This window comes from Chiloscyllium punctatum, chromosome 49, assembly GCF_047496795.1.
Source record: "Chiloscyllium punctatum isolate Juve2018m chromosome 49, sChiPun1.3, whole genome shotgun sequence".
In the NCBI taxonomy this organism is placed as follows: domain Eukaryota; kingdom Metazoa; phylum Chordata; class Chondrichthyes; order Orectolobiformes; family Hemiscylliidae; genus Chiloscyllium; species Chiloscyllium punctatum.
Genome location: NC_092787.1, coordinates 8375828 through 8391336, shown reverse-complemented (window position 1 = coordinate 8391336; position 15509 = coordinate 8375828). Strand labels below are relative to the sequence as shown.

Genomic DNA, 15509 nt, shown 5'->3' with positions numbered 1-15509 from the left:
GCGATCACCTTGGCACATGTCCCCTTAGTTTATGTTTAAGTATGAAAAAGGATTACATGTCACTTTAAACCAGACTCTAGAGTTTATTTACAAAGACAAAGAAGTGAAAAGTAAGGAACAGCCTCCCTTAGTAGTTGTCAGCATTTATGGGTGCTCTTACCAGACAACAGAAAACACCATAAAATCTTTACTTTTCAATAATGCGACTAAGAAAATGCTTCAAAATAGCAGGATTTTTAGAGTGCGATTATAAAGAAGTATTGTTAAATATTAAAATATGTGCATAGTTTGTAAATTAGATTTTTCTTTAGATTGGCACTATTAATCAATCATTTATTTAGAAACATTTTGTATCTACAAATTCATGAAAAACTTCATTTAATTGATCATTTTTTGGTTACGTAAGTGCAGACACTTTCTCTAACAGCCATTAAACTAATTATTCTGAGTTATGTGCAGCATGTCAGATCATTTCTTACCTCAGCTACAAAGGTGCAGAAGCTTTTCACCATTCTTTCAGCTGATTATTTTCCATTCCTGCTGCACCTCTAGATCTGGAGATACCATATTCCAAGCATAAAATTTGCAGGGAAGGTGCGTTGTTGCACCATATTAGAGAAGTTTCCAGTGTGAGGGGTCATGTGAAAGGAGTCACTTGCACAAGAGCTGCTGCAGCTAATGGACCAGAAAATATGAAACACAATACTGTTGTTAAGCAAATGCTCTGTGTTTTGAGAAGAAACAAACCTTTGCTTGTGCACGCAGGCATTTTCTTAAAGTGACAGTTCTTAATATCAAATCTCCTGAACTAGGGCAAAATTCATTTTTTAATAAATCAATTAAAATCATCAGAATTCAGATGCTTTGGTTTAGTAATTCAGAAACTCAACTCCTTGTTTTTACAATAGCTCCCATTATTGCATTTATTCAATGTTTGTCAATAATTACTATCTATGAATTAGGTTCAGTTGGTGGCTCTTTTATTCAGTGGACTTCATGTTGACAGGCACAGGATGCGTAGGTTTTCGGGGCTGAGGGTGAATATCTGGAGGAAATCCAGATGTTCGTGTTTCCCCACCTACTGTGTTGTGTTGACACCACCTTATAATTTTGTGTATGTAATCTTGTTTTGATAGGTTTGGCACCGATGTCAGCCTGATTCACAGGCTTAGCTTCCAATTAAATAGGAAGCAGTTCAGTTTGTGCAGGCCGGGAATCCCAGTTCCTAAGGCTGAGGCTTGATCTTATCCATTGCAGACAATTCTGCTCCCTGATTGGATGGATAGATAAGGCAGGTGTTGGTTGCAGCTGTGGTCTTGAGGAGGGTTGTGCTGGGCTAATGTTTTCTCCCTTTGGCATTCCTTGAGTTTGAATTGTGAGGTTTTTGAGGCCAGGGAAATGAGCCTCAATTGTCCAACCTGCCACTATTGAGCATTGGGTCTGCTCATCCCTGTTAGGTTCTGTGGTCACACGCTTCCCTAAGAAATTTGTTCAACAACTCTGCTGTGTAACTAATGGGGTAAAAAATGGAAGATCCTGTGAGAAAATTCACTGTGTGCCAGAATGGCCAATGAAACTCACTCACCACTGACTTTCACTGTAAGTGGGAAAATTTGTCTCAGTATTATCTAAGCTCAACTTTGAACTTTTGTGTGCAAACTATTTATATGCTGAATTAAAATTAAGTTCTATAGCTTCTGTCTAACAGTGATCATGCTGGTTTGTATGCTGTCCCTCGTGAGGTGTTTCAACATTTTCATTTGTGCTCTATCTTCTATGGTCAAAAAGTAGGCATGTGACCTAAGATGGATATAATTAACCTTGGTCTATATTTATCTTGTAATGTAACTGAATTTATTCCATGTTTAACCCTATGTCCAATGATACTGGGACATTGATCATCAAACTTCTACTGTTCGGACTCGATCCATGATCTTACAAGAGGATATGCTTCTAATCCAAACAGATATCTTCCCTTCCAGCATATTCTACTGTAAGACCTTCAAAAACTTTCAAAAGTCAGTGAGTCTTCACTCACCATTTCCTATATTACACAAATACACACCCCTTCCGAGCAGTAATTCTGCTTTTAATATCTGGCTGTAAGCAACTATTCATTAAAAGCCATTGCCGGACTTTACAAGCCCCAGTTAGAGCTACCTCCCTGACCACATACTACTGGTGCCTTGAAGTTTGGGGATTGTTTCGGGAGTGTGGGGAAGTGAGGTGTGTTCTCTCATCTGAGGTTCAGGGATTGGTCGGGGAGTGTGGGGTAGTGAGGTGCGTTCTTTTGTCTGAAGTTTGGGGATTGGTCGGGGAGTGTGGGGTAGTGAGGTGCGTTCTCTCATCTGAAGTTCGGGGATTGGTTGGGGAGTGTGGGGTAGTGAGGTGTGTTCTCTCATCTGAAGTCAGAGGCAATAAAGACAATTTGTCTGGCTTTGCAAAGTCAGATTAAAAGAGTTGATCCAAACTGGAGCAAATATACTTTTCTTAGATAATATGAAATTAAAAATCATAACTAGCCGGTAACACTCAGTGGATCAGCCAACATCCCAAAATGTTCTCCTCGTAATTCGGGACTTTGTGATTTATGATGGTAATTTTAATCTCACCTTTAGTTTCTGTGAAGACTCGTGTGTCATAGATATGTATTGGGAGTTTCAGTTCATACTGGAGTTAGTGAAAAAGGAAACCAGAGAATCTGTTGCTTGCACTAAGAATCTAAGTAGGCTGATGTTTGTGTTGACGGTAGAGGTGAATGTTTCTACACTCCTTTTGACTTGGATGTTGTAACTAGAGTTTGCCAGAGCCTTACCATGACCACTTGTTCAAGTGCTTATCAACACTGTGAGCAATGTCCCAGGGTAAATCCTACAGCAACTACAACAGCTGAACTCTTCAATCAGAGGAAGAAGAAGGATGACATTGGAGGGAGCCCTAGAGGAAAGACACAACATTTGATTAATCGGCACCTACAGTTGCAGCGTAGACAGTCACTAACTTTGTGTTGCCTGTTCATTAGAATGGTCATGCATGAAGCTAGTATGAACTATACTATTCACTGCCTTCACACACCAACAGACAGCCGAAAATCAGAACTGCTAGCCAATGCATTTCTTAAAGGAGTTGGGGAGGGATTGCATTGTGACTGAGGTTGGTTACTGTAGGAGAGGGGACCTGATCTGGGAAACAGTAAAGAATGGCACAATGAGAGAGCAGGCACCAAGACTTCCAGACAATGTGCTGGTCGGTGCGATAAAAAACAGGAGAGATATTCTATATTGACAGGAAGCCCGCCAGACTCTAGTTGAAAAGGCATTGAGAAGTAAAAGCTTTGAGAGCTCAAAACTGCAGCTGTTGGATTCAATGTCACAAGAGTTTAGTAACCTCATACCAATGGTCAAGGTCAGTGAATTAATCTTCAAATATCATATTCTACCAACTGAACCTCAGATATTCCTCAAGCAATTATACCTTGATTGCCTATCCACCAACAATCACTAGAAATCAGGATATGTATCAAACGTGACCCTAGTTTTGTGTACCCACCCTGCCCCAGGCCTTGGGTGTGCCTGCATATCTGAATCTTTATGGAGGAGGTTGTGTTGGCAATTATTGGAATAGCCATTGCTAAACCCGTGGTCAACAGTGAGGCTGAAATGATTGAGGATAATTGTATCACCATATCTATTCTTTTTTCCCATTCCACTTCTCCTTCCCCTTTATCATCCACTCTCTTCTGACTGCAGATATTTAACGACTAACCTCTTAAATTCACTCCTCCCTTCATCACAATTTATCATGATGCCATTTTTCCTTTTAGATACATAGGGGGTACAACCTGGCCATAGTGCAGGATCACTAAGAAGAAATAATGATAGAGAGACACTGTCACAATTTTATAGTCACAGCCACCAGCTGAGATTGACGCTGCTTGCAATTCAGAGAATAGCACTGAGAAGTACCCTACATACGATGAGTTGTGCATCAGTGGCCTACAGCAAGGATAATGGAATTGAATTCCATTATCCTTGCCAGAGGCCATTGATGAACTCCACAACCACCTGATGAAGGAGCAGCGCTCTGAAGGCTAGTGCTTCCAAATAAACCTGTTGGACTATAACCTGGTGTTGTGTGATTTTTAACTTTGTACACCCCAGTCCAAGACCGGCATCTCCAAATCAAGAATTGAATTGGATTAGTTTTATTGTCACGTACTCAAATGAATACAGTAAAAAGTTTATGTCACCACATACAGCGCCATCTTACGTCCAAATGTACCTAGGTACAGCTTCTTCAGTTACAGGATTTATTATGGTGTAATTACAGTAATGAGCAGGCATAGTGAGGATACATGTTTACTGGAGGAACAGTAGCACACAAGTTCTGCTGCAGAGGACTTCCATGGGCTAAGTTACAAAGCAAGGCTAATGAATGAAATGCTTAGCACTGTGCCAGGCTTGTCAGAAAGCTAACATGTATTGGCAAGGAACATCAAGTAGGCAAACCACATTGCACAGAGCTTGAAGCCTGAACCTCTCAGAGTGGAAGTGATGGCCAACTCCATTGGCAAAAACATGGGCCAAACCATAATGTCGTGCCTAATAGCCAAAGTCTTAGCTTTCATTGCAGGAAAAACTCCTTCCACAGAAGTCTCAGTGCTACAGTGTAAACTCAGACTGAGATCATGCAGTTGCACCTTGTAGCCGTGCAGATTCAGACTGCTGTCATCATGGCTGTGGATAGCAGTGTCTAAAGGAGCTTGCAAGATGTTGTAGCTGTCCTGCAATCTGTAGACCAACAGATTACTCATAGAGCTAGAGCACCGTTCAGGCAGTGGGGAGTGGTTCCCTGTAATATCAATCTCTCTTGGGATGCCATTCCTACACTCCCATTGTTCTTGCTGTTGCCTGTCAGCCAGCCTGTCCTGACTAATCTTACCCATGCCATGATATTGTAGCTGGACATCAGACTTCTCAGCACACAGCTGCTGGAGGTTGTCCTCAAAAGTTATCAGGAGTGAACTCTACTGAAATTTGTTAGCCTTTCATCAGCAGAGACTGGGGGAAGACACCAGAGGAAGATATTGACAAATGAAGGTACAAGGAAGAAATGAATGCACAAGGCTGATTTAGTTAGCGTTTGTATGGAATATAGCATAACTTACTTTAGAAATTTGGCTATTTTATAGTGGCTTTTATGCTTATATTGAGGCCAACACAGTGATGTGGTGAGCATGAGAGACAGAAGGTAAAGAGTTGACGCACGGTGAATGTAAAATGTGTTAACACTCAAAATGCTTCTTCATTTATGTTTATGATAAAAAGAGTAGATGGCCACCTTCTTCCCTCTCAATCATCCTCCTCCCCCATCTAGCAACTTGTCCTGCTCAGTGTGGCTCTACTTATTCTTGCAGTCATGCTCTAGTCCAAGCCATAGTCTCCCAGCACACCCTTCCTGACAGAAATTAGTTTATACAGAAAACTTCTTCACCACTTGTTGCACCACTCTTTATGGACCTTTGCAACTTGAAACATTAATGAAAAACACCAACCACTCATAAAATCATACAACAGTCATAAAAAGTCATCCACCAACTGAAAAATCAATAGCTGATGATCTCTCTAAAAAGTGCCAGTGAGATATTGTCTTCCCTGCAGGTTCATAAATGTTCACCTGTCTGAGGTTAAGCTAGGTTTCGGTTGGAGCGCTGAACTTCAGAACAACAGTGTTACATCAATCAGCATTATATGCTGATCAATGCCATGACTAAGAACCAAGAACAGTGCAGCACATGAACAGGCCCTTCAGCCCACCAAGCCTGCACTGACACATGACAAATGAAAAGTCTTTTGACTCTAATCTGCCAGCATGACCCACTGTGCCCACATGCTTGTGTTGGACATTTAATGTATGCTTGCATCTGTGCTTTTGCCAATATCGCATCTGACACAACTCTCTCTCTACATAAATAGGTGCTCTCTAGAATCCCTACGGTGTGGAAACAGGCCATTTGCCCAACAAATCCACACTAACCCTCTGAAGAGTAAATCACCCAGACCCATTCCCCAACTCCTATTACTCTACATTTACCCCTGTCCAGTGCATTTAACCTGCACACTATGGGCAATTTAGCACTGCCACTTCACCTATTCTGCACATCGTTGGATTGTGAGAGGAAACCCACACAGACATAGGGAGCAAACTCCACACAGACAGTTGTCTGAAGCTGGAATTGAACCTGGGTCAATGGTGCTGTGAGGCAGCAGTGCTAACCACTGAGCCACTGTGCTGCCCTGAACTCTCATCAAAAGTGTGTGTATATGCACTTCAGATAACATTTTAGTCTTCAAATAGCATTCTAATGTTAAAACAGTTGGTCTACTAAACACAATTTTACACCTAAATTATCTTAATTCACTCAATTTGAATTATCTGCTAATTCTGTTTGTTTTGGAGCTTTTCCCACCTTTTTGTCTCATTTACATTGCTCAGTTTGAGGAAGTCGATTTTTCTTCTGCAATAAACAATTTTGAATGATCAGAATGGAGTATAACAAATCTCACATTGTATGTACAGCAAAGGAAAGCTACAAGTGGAGATTTCATGCTCTTGAGCTGTGTTTGTTCATGTATATTACCAGTAAAATGTATGTGGTTTTTCATGAAGGAAATTACAAGTTAAGAGTTCTGAATGGTCCAATGTTGTCAAAGAATATAGTTGGTGCAGATCAATATATTACTGTATGATGTGTGCCTGAGCTTCCCACGATGTGATCATCCCAAAGCCATCTCTTATGGTTGTGTCCTTGTCTCTTTGTTATAAAGCTATCAGATGTGCACATTGTTTTAATTGAGATGAAAGATCAATGAGATGATGTGTGAGAGCTGCTTACTGTTGTTTTAAGTATGACCCTGTCGGATGTTGCTGCGTTGATGCAATGCAATGCAGTGAAGACATTGATTGCAGATGAGGCATCAGATTGAGGTACTTGGTGCTCAGTCTTGTGCAGTGGCATTCTTACAGTGTTAACTCACACGAATAAAGACATGAAGCATTATGTAGGCATTGGTACACACCCTGGAGAGCACTGCAAATCATCCTGCCGTAGCACTGCAGCTACATTCTCATGAGCACTCATGGATATTGACAATCACAGACATTCCTACTTGCTACTTTTCAAAGGCAGGATGACCTTCTATTGAAAGGGGGAAAAAAACCCTCCCTTCTCACATGAGCAATCTTCAGGAGAACCTCTCTCGTTAAAATGCAGTGCCATTTTCTGTTGGTTTCTGACATTTCCAGGCATGTGTGGGATGGTAGCAAAAGATTGAGTGAAACTTCCTGGTTTCCAGGGAGTGAAATGGTAGTCTTTTACAAGCGGTACCCAGAGAATGAAGCCCCAATGGTGCCAAGACAAAACACTTGGCATTTTATCCATTGCTGCATATGTAATGAGCTTAGAAGAATATAATTGTGCAAAACAAGCTGACAGACCCTGAAATATCACCTGCTGTCTGTTTCAACACTTAGTCTTATACAAACATAATTCTGCCCTGAGAGCTGACAACATATTGAAAGATTGTGTATCTGCTGAACTTCTAACCTAACAATGCAATGCAATGTTTTGAATTGTAGGTGGATGATCAAATGAAACTACTGCAGAACTGCTGGAGTGAGTTGTTGGTACTGGACCATATCTGCAGACAGGTACACCATGGGAAGGAAAACAGTCTTCTTCTGGTGACAGGCCAAGAGGTAATGAACTTTCCAATGATTCCATGGCAGAATGATCTCTGACTCATTATTCAACAAAAATACAACATTTGAGGGATTAAACACAGTAAATTTCAATGTTAGTAAAAGATTACATCCACTAAACCTTTGGTGCTTTATAGTAAGGAACAACTGTTGTTTACATATCTCCTTTCATGACCTCAAGACCATAAGATCATAAGAAATAGGAATAGGGGTTGTCCATTCAGCCCATGAGCCTGCTCACACCCAATACTCGCCCTAGCCCTCCTACCCGCCAACACAATGCCCTTTATGACCAGTGAAGCATTTCTGGAGTATAGCCAATATTGTAATTTTAGCAATACGAAGTCAGTTGTTGGTTTTAATTACAAAACCAAATCCAAGATATTTTCTACCCTTCTTCCGCATCTACACAAAGCTTTGTTTGTGCATGTTTTTGGCCAAGGGCATCAACAAAGGGTCCACACAGGCAATTGCAGTCCAATGGCCTTCCTTTTTTCTCAAATTGACTTGCTGGGGCTGTACAAGTCCACTCTTAATGATTGGAATTTGGTTAGAATTCTGTTTTTGGTAAATTCAGCCATTCAGTCAATGAATGTCTTCATTTTATTAAATAATCAGGAATATAGTTAAAATACATAATCATTTAATAATAACCAATTGAAGACCATTTGATGTATTCTTGTTTGGTGAGCTTGACACTTTGAGGATGGAGCAGTATAGCTTGGTTCTTGAGCTCAGTACAATTGAGGAAAGGATTGGAAGCAGGTTCTTTACATTGTTCCACTATCCCCAGCTTAGGATGGGAAAAATATAGGTTTGGATTCTTCTTGTGGATTGAGAATCAGTGACTATGTGACTGCTGAAAACCCATGAAAACTGGATCAGATTTGGCCAGTGGTCAAAGATTTGCATGTACTTTATAAAGTTTTGACTATTCAGAACCCAAACAAACCATAGTCTCATAATTCTTTTACAAACAGACCATCTTTACTTTTTAGATTAATTTTAAATGAAGTATCACTACACTTCTATAATTTTGTTTGTTTTTTTAACGTGTATGTTTATTATAGTTTATCTTGCTGTTTTAATATGAATACAAATCATTGCATTTCAGACATGTTGACTCGTGAAAGTGCTATTATCGCGACAAAATAAAACTATTTTAGCACAAGCAAAATAGTCAAAGAATTCTTTGTAAATTTCAGATGTGTTGGACTGAATTTGTTTCTGTATCAGAGAAAAACACTGATCTACAGATAGACAAAATGTGGCCACAATTCATAGTCGGAAGCATTTGTGATAGCTTCCCAGCAAACCTCAACACACTGCAATAACTTTAAGTCCATTCTTTCCCACACAAAGGTTGGGTTTGACAATTATGTTTATTGCATTTGATTTGGGGAAACAGTCGCCACGAGGTAGACAATATAAGTTGCTGTTAATTTTAATTGAAAATATTCAGCATTCTATTTAAAGCTCAAAATTAACAAAGGCTAGAAAGGTTAGAATTGCATTGCTAAACCTGTGAGAATGTTGTTGCTTATTATTTGTAAAAGTTTTAAATTGTTTAAAACTTCAAAACCTTTAAAGTTTGAAATTCTCAAAATAAAATGGAGACCTATAAACAATCCAGATGTCCAGATGTTTGGCAATGCTAGTCTTGAGCAGGTCCGCATATGACCAACAAATGCTGTCTCTACCCCAACAACATTGCTTTTCTTTTGGTGTTTGACAAAACACAAAATGCAACTCAAGATAAATGTCCCTTGCTTTATATGCACAACCATTTTTTGGCAAAATTATTGATAGGAGAAATATAAAACTCTTAGTTAATACTTAGCAATAATTTTGACTTCATGCAGTAACATAACATGCACAAGTGGTGTGTTGTTCAGCTCTCTGCAGATGTAATGTCTAGGGCATGGGGAGTGCAGGAAATGTTCTCACAAATCGAGAGGCGAACTCACCAGAATATTTTCCCATCTGACCTCTTTTCCCAAGAACTCGCTGAATGCAATGCCAGCAACCTGGAAGACAATTGAGGCTGTCCAGGAGGCAATTAAGAGTTGGAATTTTACCTGTGAAGTGTGGAACCCATGCAATATCAGCATTTTGTAACTAGCCAAATCCCAATAGATGGTGTACAGCAGAAGTGAAGAAAGAAAATGACATACAAGTTGAAGCTTAAATAATGATAATAGCAAGCTAAAGGCCATTTGTAAACAGAGGCAGATAATTTAATTACTATCTCATTGAGAATGCTGTCAGTCAGTGCTCAGGGTGAAGAAATATGGGTAGGTACTTCATCCTCATCAGCACCACTTTCACTGCACCCACTGTGTAGACTGCCTGAATCCCTGTGTCTGGTGATTTTCCCTCCCACAGCTTTAACCTGCTGCTGTCTTTAATTGGATGGAAGACTTGGAGGCAGGATCTGAATTTGATACCTTCTGGAAAATTGAATGGGAAAAATTCAGTCAGTTGGTTGAGTTGAGTTTCTGGGAGAATTCTTCAATGTGATTGGCTGCTTACCCTGTCTGATGACATCACAGTTGCTGGAAACTCCTTCGACTTGGCAGAAGTTTCTCGGTACATCTCTCTTAACCTATTAATTATTAATATCTCTCTAGAATTCAAAAAACAGAGATTTATTTCTCCTGAGTTCAGATATAGGTGTCCCTGCAAAAGTCAAGATGGAGATGGTGAATGTCATCGGGAAGCGGCAGTGTTGGGAGTAGATGGTGAAAGAGAGGAAGTGGAGTTTTGTTGAAGAGATGAGCAGAGGACACAGAGTGCTGTGACCAAGGGCCTGGGAGAGGTGTGCAGGCATTGGTGTGATCACAGTTAGAAAAGGGGTCTGGGGTGGGAGGTCCAAGCGGGTTATCCTGCTGCTGGCCTTCAACCCGCATGCCCCAACCCTCATTTTCAAAATGGAAGCCACCTCAGTGGAACCTGGGAGGTCCATACACTGGCCGTTGAGTGTGAGAATGTGATGAATGGTGCACCATAAAGCATAGTGCAAAGGTAATGAAACAAGTTTAGAAATATAGCAGGAGAAAAACATCCAAGGGCTCACAGAGAGAAACCCTGAATGAAATTTGCAAAAAAATCAACACCCATCTGATTTTTGATAAAATTCACCATAACATTATCCTTCCTCTAGAAAAGTAGGATTTCAGGCAGCACTCTCTGGATATAGCTTTTATAAAGGAGTGTGGCACTTGATCTAATGTATGAAAATGTTCAGGTTTTTAACTGTGCAATTCTATATTCCTATATTCCTGCAATTCCTTTTCCTGATGAAGAGCCTTTGCCTGAAACGTCGATTCTCCTGCTCCTCGGATGCTGCCTGACCTGCTGTGCTTTTCCAGCACCGCAATCTTGATTGTAATCTCCAGCATCTGCAGTCCTCACTTTCACCTGTGCAATTCTATTCACTAATGAGTACAATAAACCATAACTTCTCTTTTATTATTCAGGTTGAGTTGTCCACAATTGCCAACCAAGCTGGAGCAACTCTCATTAACTTGGTATTGAGAGCTCAGGAACTGGCAGCTAAACTGCAGTCTTTACAGGTCGACAGAAGGGATATTGTCTGCTTTAAGTTTCTCCTCTTATTTAGTCCTGGTAAGCAACATAGTTTGATCTTATTGTTAAACTGTGAAATGGAACAACAATATGCTTGCATGTTATCTGGTCATTTATAAGAAATCATATTCACATGAAGCCAAACTTGTTGAAAGAGAAAACATTCAGTTTGAGTTGACCATCCTTTTTGCACTGGCATGCTTTTCCTCTTCATTGAAATTAACCCAGGGCTAAATTTGAACAGTTGGAAAACTGGTGCTCTGTTGGATATTGGCAGCTACCTGCTGGGTGAAATAAGTTACGATTTCGCCCATACACTCCCTGAACTCCTCGTAGTAATGTCACTGGCCCAGTAATTCAATTATCCAGGCAAATGCTTTAGGAAAATGAATTCAAATCCCAATATTGCAGCTCGTGGAAGTTAAATTGATTAAAAATATAGAAGTGAAAGCTATTCTTAGTAATGACTGACCATGAAAGTTTCACTGATTGTTGTAAAATCTCATCTAGTTCGTTAACATCTTTTAGGGAGGGAAAAATTGTTGTCTTTACCTGGCCTATGTGTGACTCTAAATCCACAGTAATATAATTGACTCTTAACTTGCCTTGAAAATGGCCTAGAAAGTTACCAAGTTCAAGGGCAATTTGGGATGGGAAATAATTGCTGGCTTTGCCAGGGACACCCACACCCCATGAGTGAATTATTTAAAAAGACCAAAATATCGTCAGTGATGGAATATCACTAATTAGTTGATATCAATTGTAGGCACCTCTGCTCCATTAACTCAACAAAAATATTTTAATTACAGGTTTGTTTTGAGACCATTTGAAGTGTTAATGTGTTTATGTGCCCCAAGTCTGACCTTTGGGGTAATTTCATGCTTAAAGAAGCTCCTGAGAAAACGTCAATTATTTCAACAAATTGTCTTTCTAAAAGTTATAAAACACAACAATTGTGAAAATTATCTTTTAGATTTTGTTATAAAATGTTTTAAATATTTTTAATATTGAAACCCGATACTTATGACTTCAGCCCTTTGCAAGATGGGTTGATTGCTGTAATTTTTGCAAGTTTTCTCTTTCAAAGCATCTACTATCATTGAAGTAGACAGTGATAGTGGAACCGAAACAAACAGCCATGTTTCGGCTTAGTACAATCGGGATGGTTATGTCTGCTCTAATGTGCGTCAGCTGGATGACTTTTCCAAATCTGTCTTGTCTTTGGGTTGCAGACGTTAGCTTTTTAACCGTCGGAAAATCTCTGGTAAAACCAGCTTTGTCTTTGTGCACATACCTATTCTTCTTAGACAAAACAAATTGAACTGATACTTAGAACATTGCACTTGATTTTGAGCTAGATTTTGGCAATCCTGAGGGTGTCAAAGCACAACAACATTAAATAAAATATGATCTAATTAAAGGTACAAAGTGAAATCTTACATTTTTTCAGCTAGGAACAGGCAAGTAGAAATAGTATAAAGTGTCACAGAACCTTCCTATTCGGAATTGGTGGTATCCATAGATGCGTTCGACAAAAATTTCGCTTTCCTTTTAGTAACTGTAATTAGACAAGCATTAATCCTTTAACTACTAATGTTGTGGAATGGTGCAGACATTGAATTGCATTCCCAGACTTTGTCCTTTTAAAGTTTGTAAAGGCTAACTTGCCTATTTTAGATTTATAAATATTTGGGCACTAATTTGTCATCAAAATTAATCTATTTTTTAACTGAAGAGGCATACAAATCCTTGTGACTTTGCTGAGATTGGAAATTGTGTTGCATCTGTGTGACATCTGAATATTTCTGCCACACTGTTAACAAACATGAAGAGCAGCTTCTCACTCTGTTAGAAATGACTGTCTATATATGCATGGAATAGAAGCCTTGATTTTGAAGAACCAGTGTACTGATTTTGAGTGAACTACAGACTCTTGAATCTTATTGGCTTGGGAGAAGAGATACAGGTCATTATTGAAATAAAGAAAGTAATGATGAAAGTCCCAGAATATGGCAGTTCAAGTTGTTCGTCTCAATGCTGTATCTTAGTTTACCAAGCTGCCTTTTTCTTATGCCTTATACAAGTGCCTCTCCTGCTGGTCAACTATAAGGCTGGGTTAAAAAAATTTGCAGCCCAATACATCTACAGCATAGAGGAAATTTTTAGGAACTGTAAAATAAAGTTAAAGCCAGAGAAGCAGCAGATTCAAAGGCCTGTGAACTGAAGTGTCTACAATTGCATCAATAATTAATATAGATTCCACCCCTCAGTCTGTCCCACCATGCAGTGCTGACCAAAGGGTCTGACCTGAAATGTCACCTCCTCTCCTCCTCTGATGTTGCTTGACCTGCTGTGCTTTTTCCAGCTCCACTCTTTATCCACCCCCCCATGACCATACTATAATTCTCAAAGATGAAATCTTATGAGTAGAGCACAATACACGCATCCACCCAGTAGGATCAAGGAAGTGAAGATGTTGGAAGCACCCCTGATTCATCAAAACTAGGAGCAGGGAGTAGACCATTTGGCCCTTTTGAGCTCCATCATTCAGTATGACGGTGGCTGATCCTCAATATGATGGTGGTTGATAGTATCGGGGGCTGTTGCAGGCTGTAGCGTGACATAGACAGGATGCAGAGCTGGGCTGAGAAATGGCGGATGGAGTTCAACCTGGATAAATGCGAAGTGATGCATTTTGGGAGGTTGAACTAAAATGCTGAATGTAGGATTAAAGACAGGATTCTTGGCAGTGTGGAGGAACAGAGGCATCTTGTTGTTCAAGTGCATAGATTCCTCAAAGTTGCCACTCAAGTGGATAGGGTTGTTAAGAAAGCATATGGTGTTTTGGCTTTCATTAACAGGGGGATCGAGCTTAAGAGCTGCGAGGTTTTGCTGCAGCTCTACAAGTCCCTGGTGAGACCACACTTGGAATATTGTGTCCAGTTCTGGTCGCCCTACTATAGGAAAGATACAGAGGCTTTGGAGAGGGTGCAATGAAGGTTTACCAGGATGCTGCCTGGACTGGAGGGCTAGTCTTATGAAGCGAGGTTGAATAAGCTCGGACTTTTCTCTCTGGAGAGAAGGAGGAAGAGAGGTGACCTGATCGAAGTATACAAGATAATGAGAGGCATGGGCAGAGTCAATAGCTCGAGACATTTCCTCAGGGCAGGATTGACTGGTACGAGGGGTCATAGTTTTAAAATATTAGGAGGAACATATAGAAGAGACGTCGGAGGTAGGTTCTTTACCAGAGAGTTGTGAATGTATGGAATGCGTTGCCAGCTGTGGTGGTGGAAGCAGAGTCATTGGGGACATTTAAGCGACTGCTGGACATGCACATGGAGAGCAGTGAGTTGAGGGGTGTGTAGGTTAGGTTATTTTATTTTAGATTAGGATTAGATTAATCCTCGGCACAACATCTTGGGCCGAAGGGTCTGCTCTGTGCTTTTCTTTACTATGTTCTATTAGTTAGCTCAGTTGGCTGGATGGCTAATTCACAATTCAAAGTGATACCAATAGCATGGGTTCAATTCCTGTATTAGCTGAGGTCACGATGAAGGCCCTGCCTACTCAATCCCGCCCCTTGCCCGAGGCATGGTAACCCTCATGTCAAACCACCACCAGTCATCTCTCTTTAAATGAGGAGGCAGCTCTATGGCCCTCTGGGACTACGGTGACTTTAGTTAAGTGTTAAATGAACAGGTTTACTGCGAGAATGGCAGAGAACGAAAGTTCAGGTGGTCCAAATCAGAAAACTGTTAGACTGAGTTTTAATGACAAGCTTACTAAGAACGGCAATTGATCTGGTTGTAACTTAACTGTAAACTAGACAATAATTCATGGGAACAAATCTTACAGAATTCCATTACGTTTCCAACCTAGATGTTTAGACTTATGAAGAGAAATGAGCTGAATTTATATGCATTGAGCTGACTGGGGGAGTCCAGATGGGGAGCAGAGGCCTTGCCCCACTTCAATGTGTCATGTGAGTTCTCTTAACCATTCTGGCTAAGTGAATACCTACTGGCTCCCTTTGGCCCTTACCCTATATCTCTGGTCTTCAGTGCCCATGCTAAACAATTTAGGATAGATTGGGACAGAAGATGGGGGATTGAAACTCAGCTGTTCATTTGCATTTTGGCTGGCTTTGCTTTCTGTTG

The 15509-nt window shown here is 40.3% G+C and overlaps 1 protein-coding gene across 1 annotated transcript in view; it reads left to right on the top strand.

Moving 5' to 3' along the window:
• The window catches only part of LOC140469594 (nuclear receptor subfamily 5 group A member 2-like), a 100456-nt gene that overhangs the window by 63128 nt on the left and 21819 nt on the right, over positions 1 to 15509 (top strand). The window contains exons 5-6 of the mRNA XM_072566266.1: positions 7639 to 7758; positions 11241 to 11388. Coding sequence (XP_072422367.1) covers positions 7639 to 7758; positions 11241 to 11388 — 268 coding nt within the window. The remainder of the gene's footprint in view (positions 1 to 7638; positions 7759 to 11240; positions 11389 to 15509) is intronic.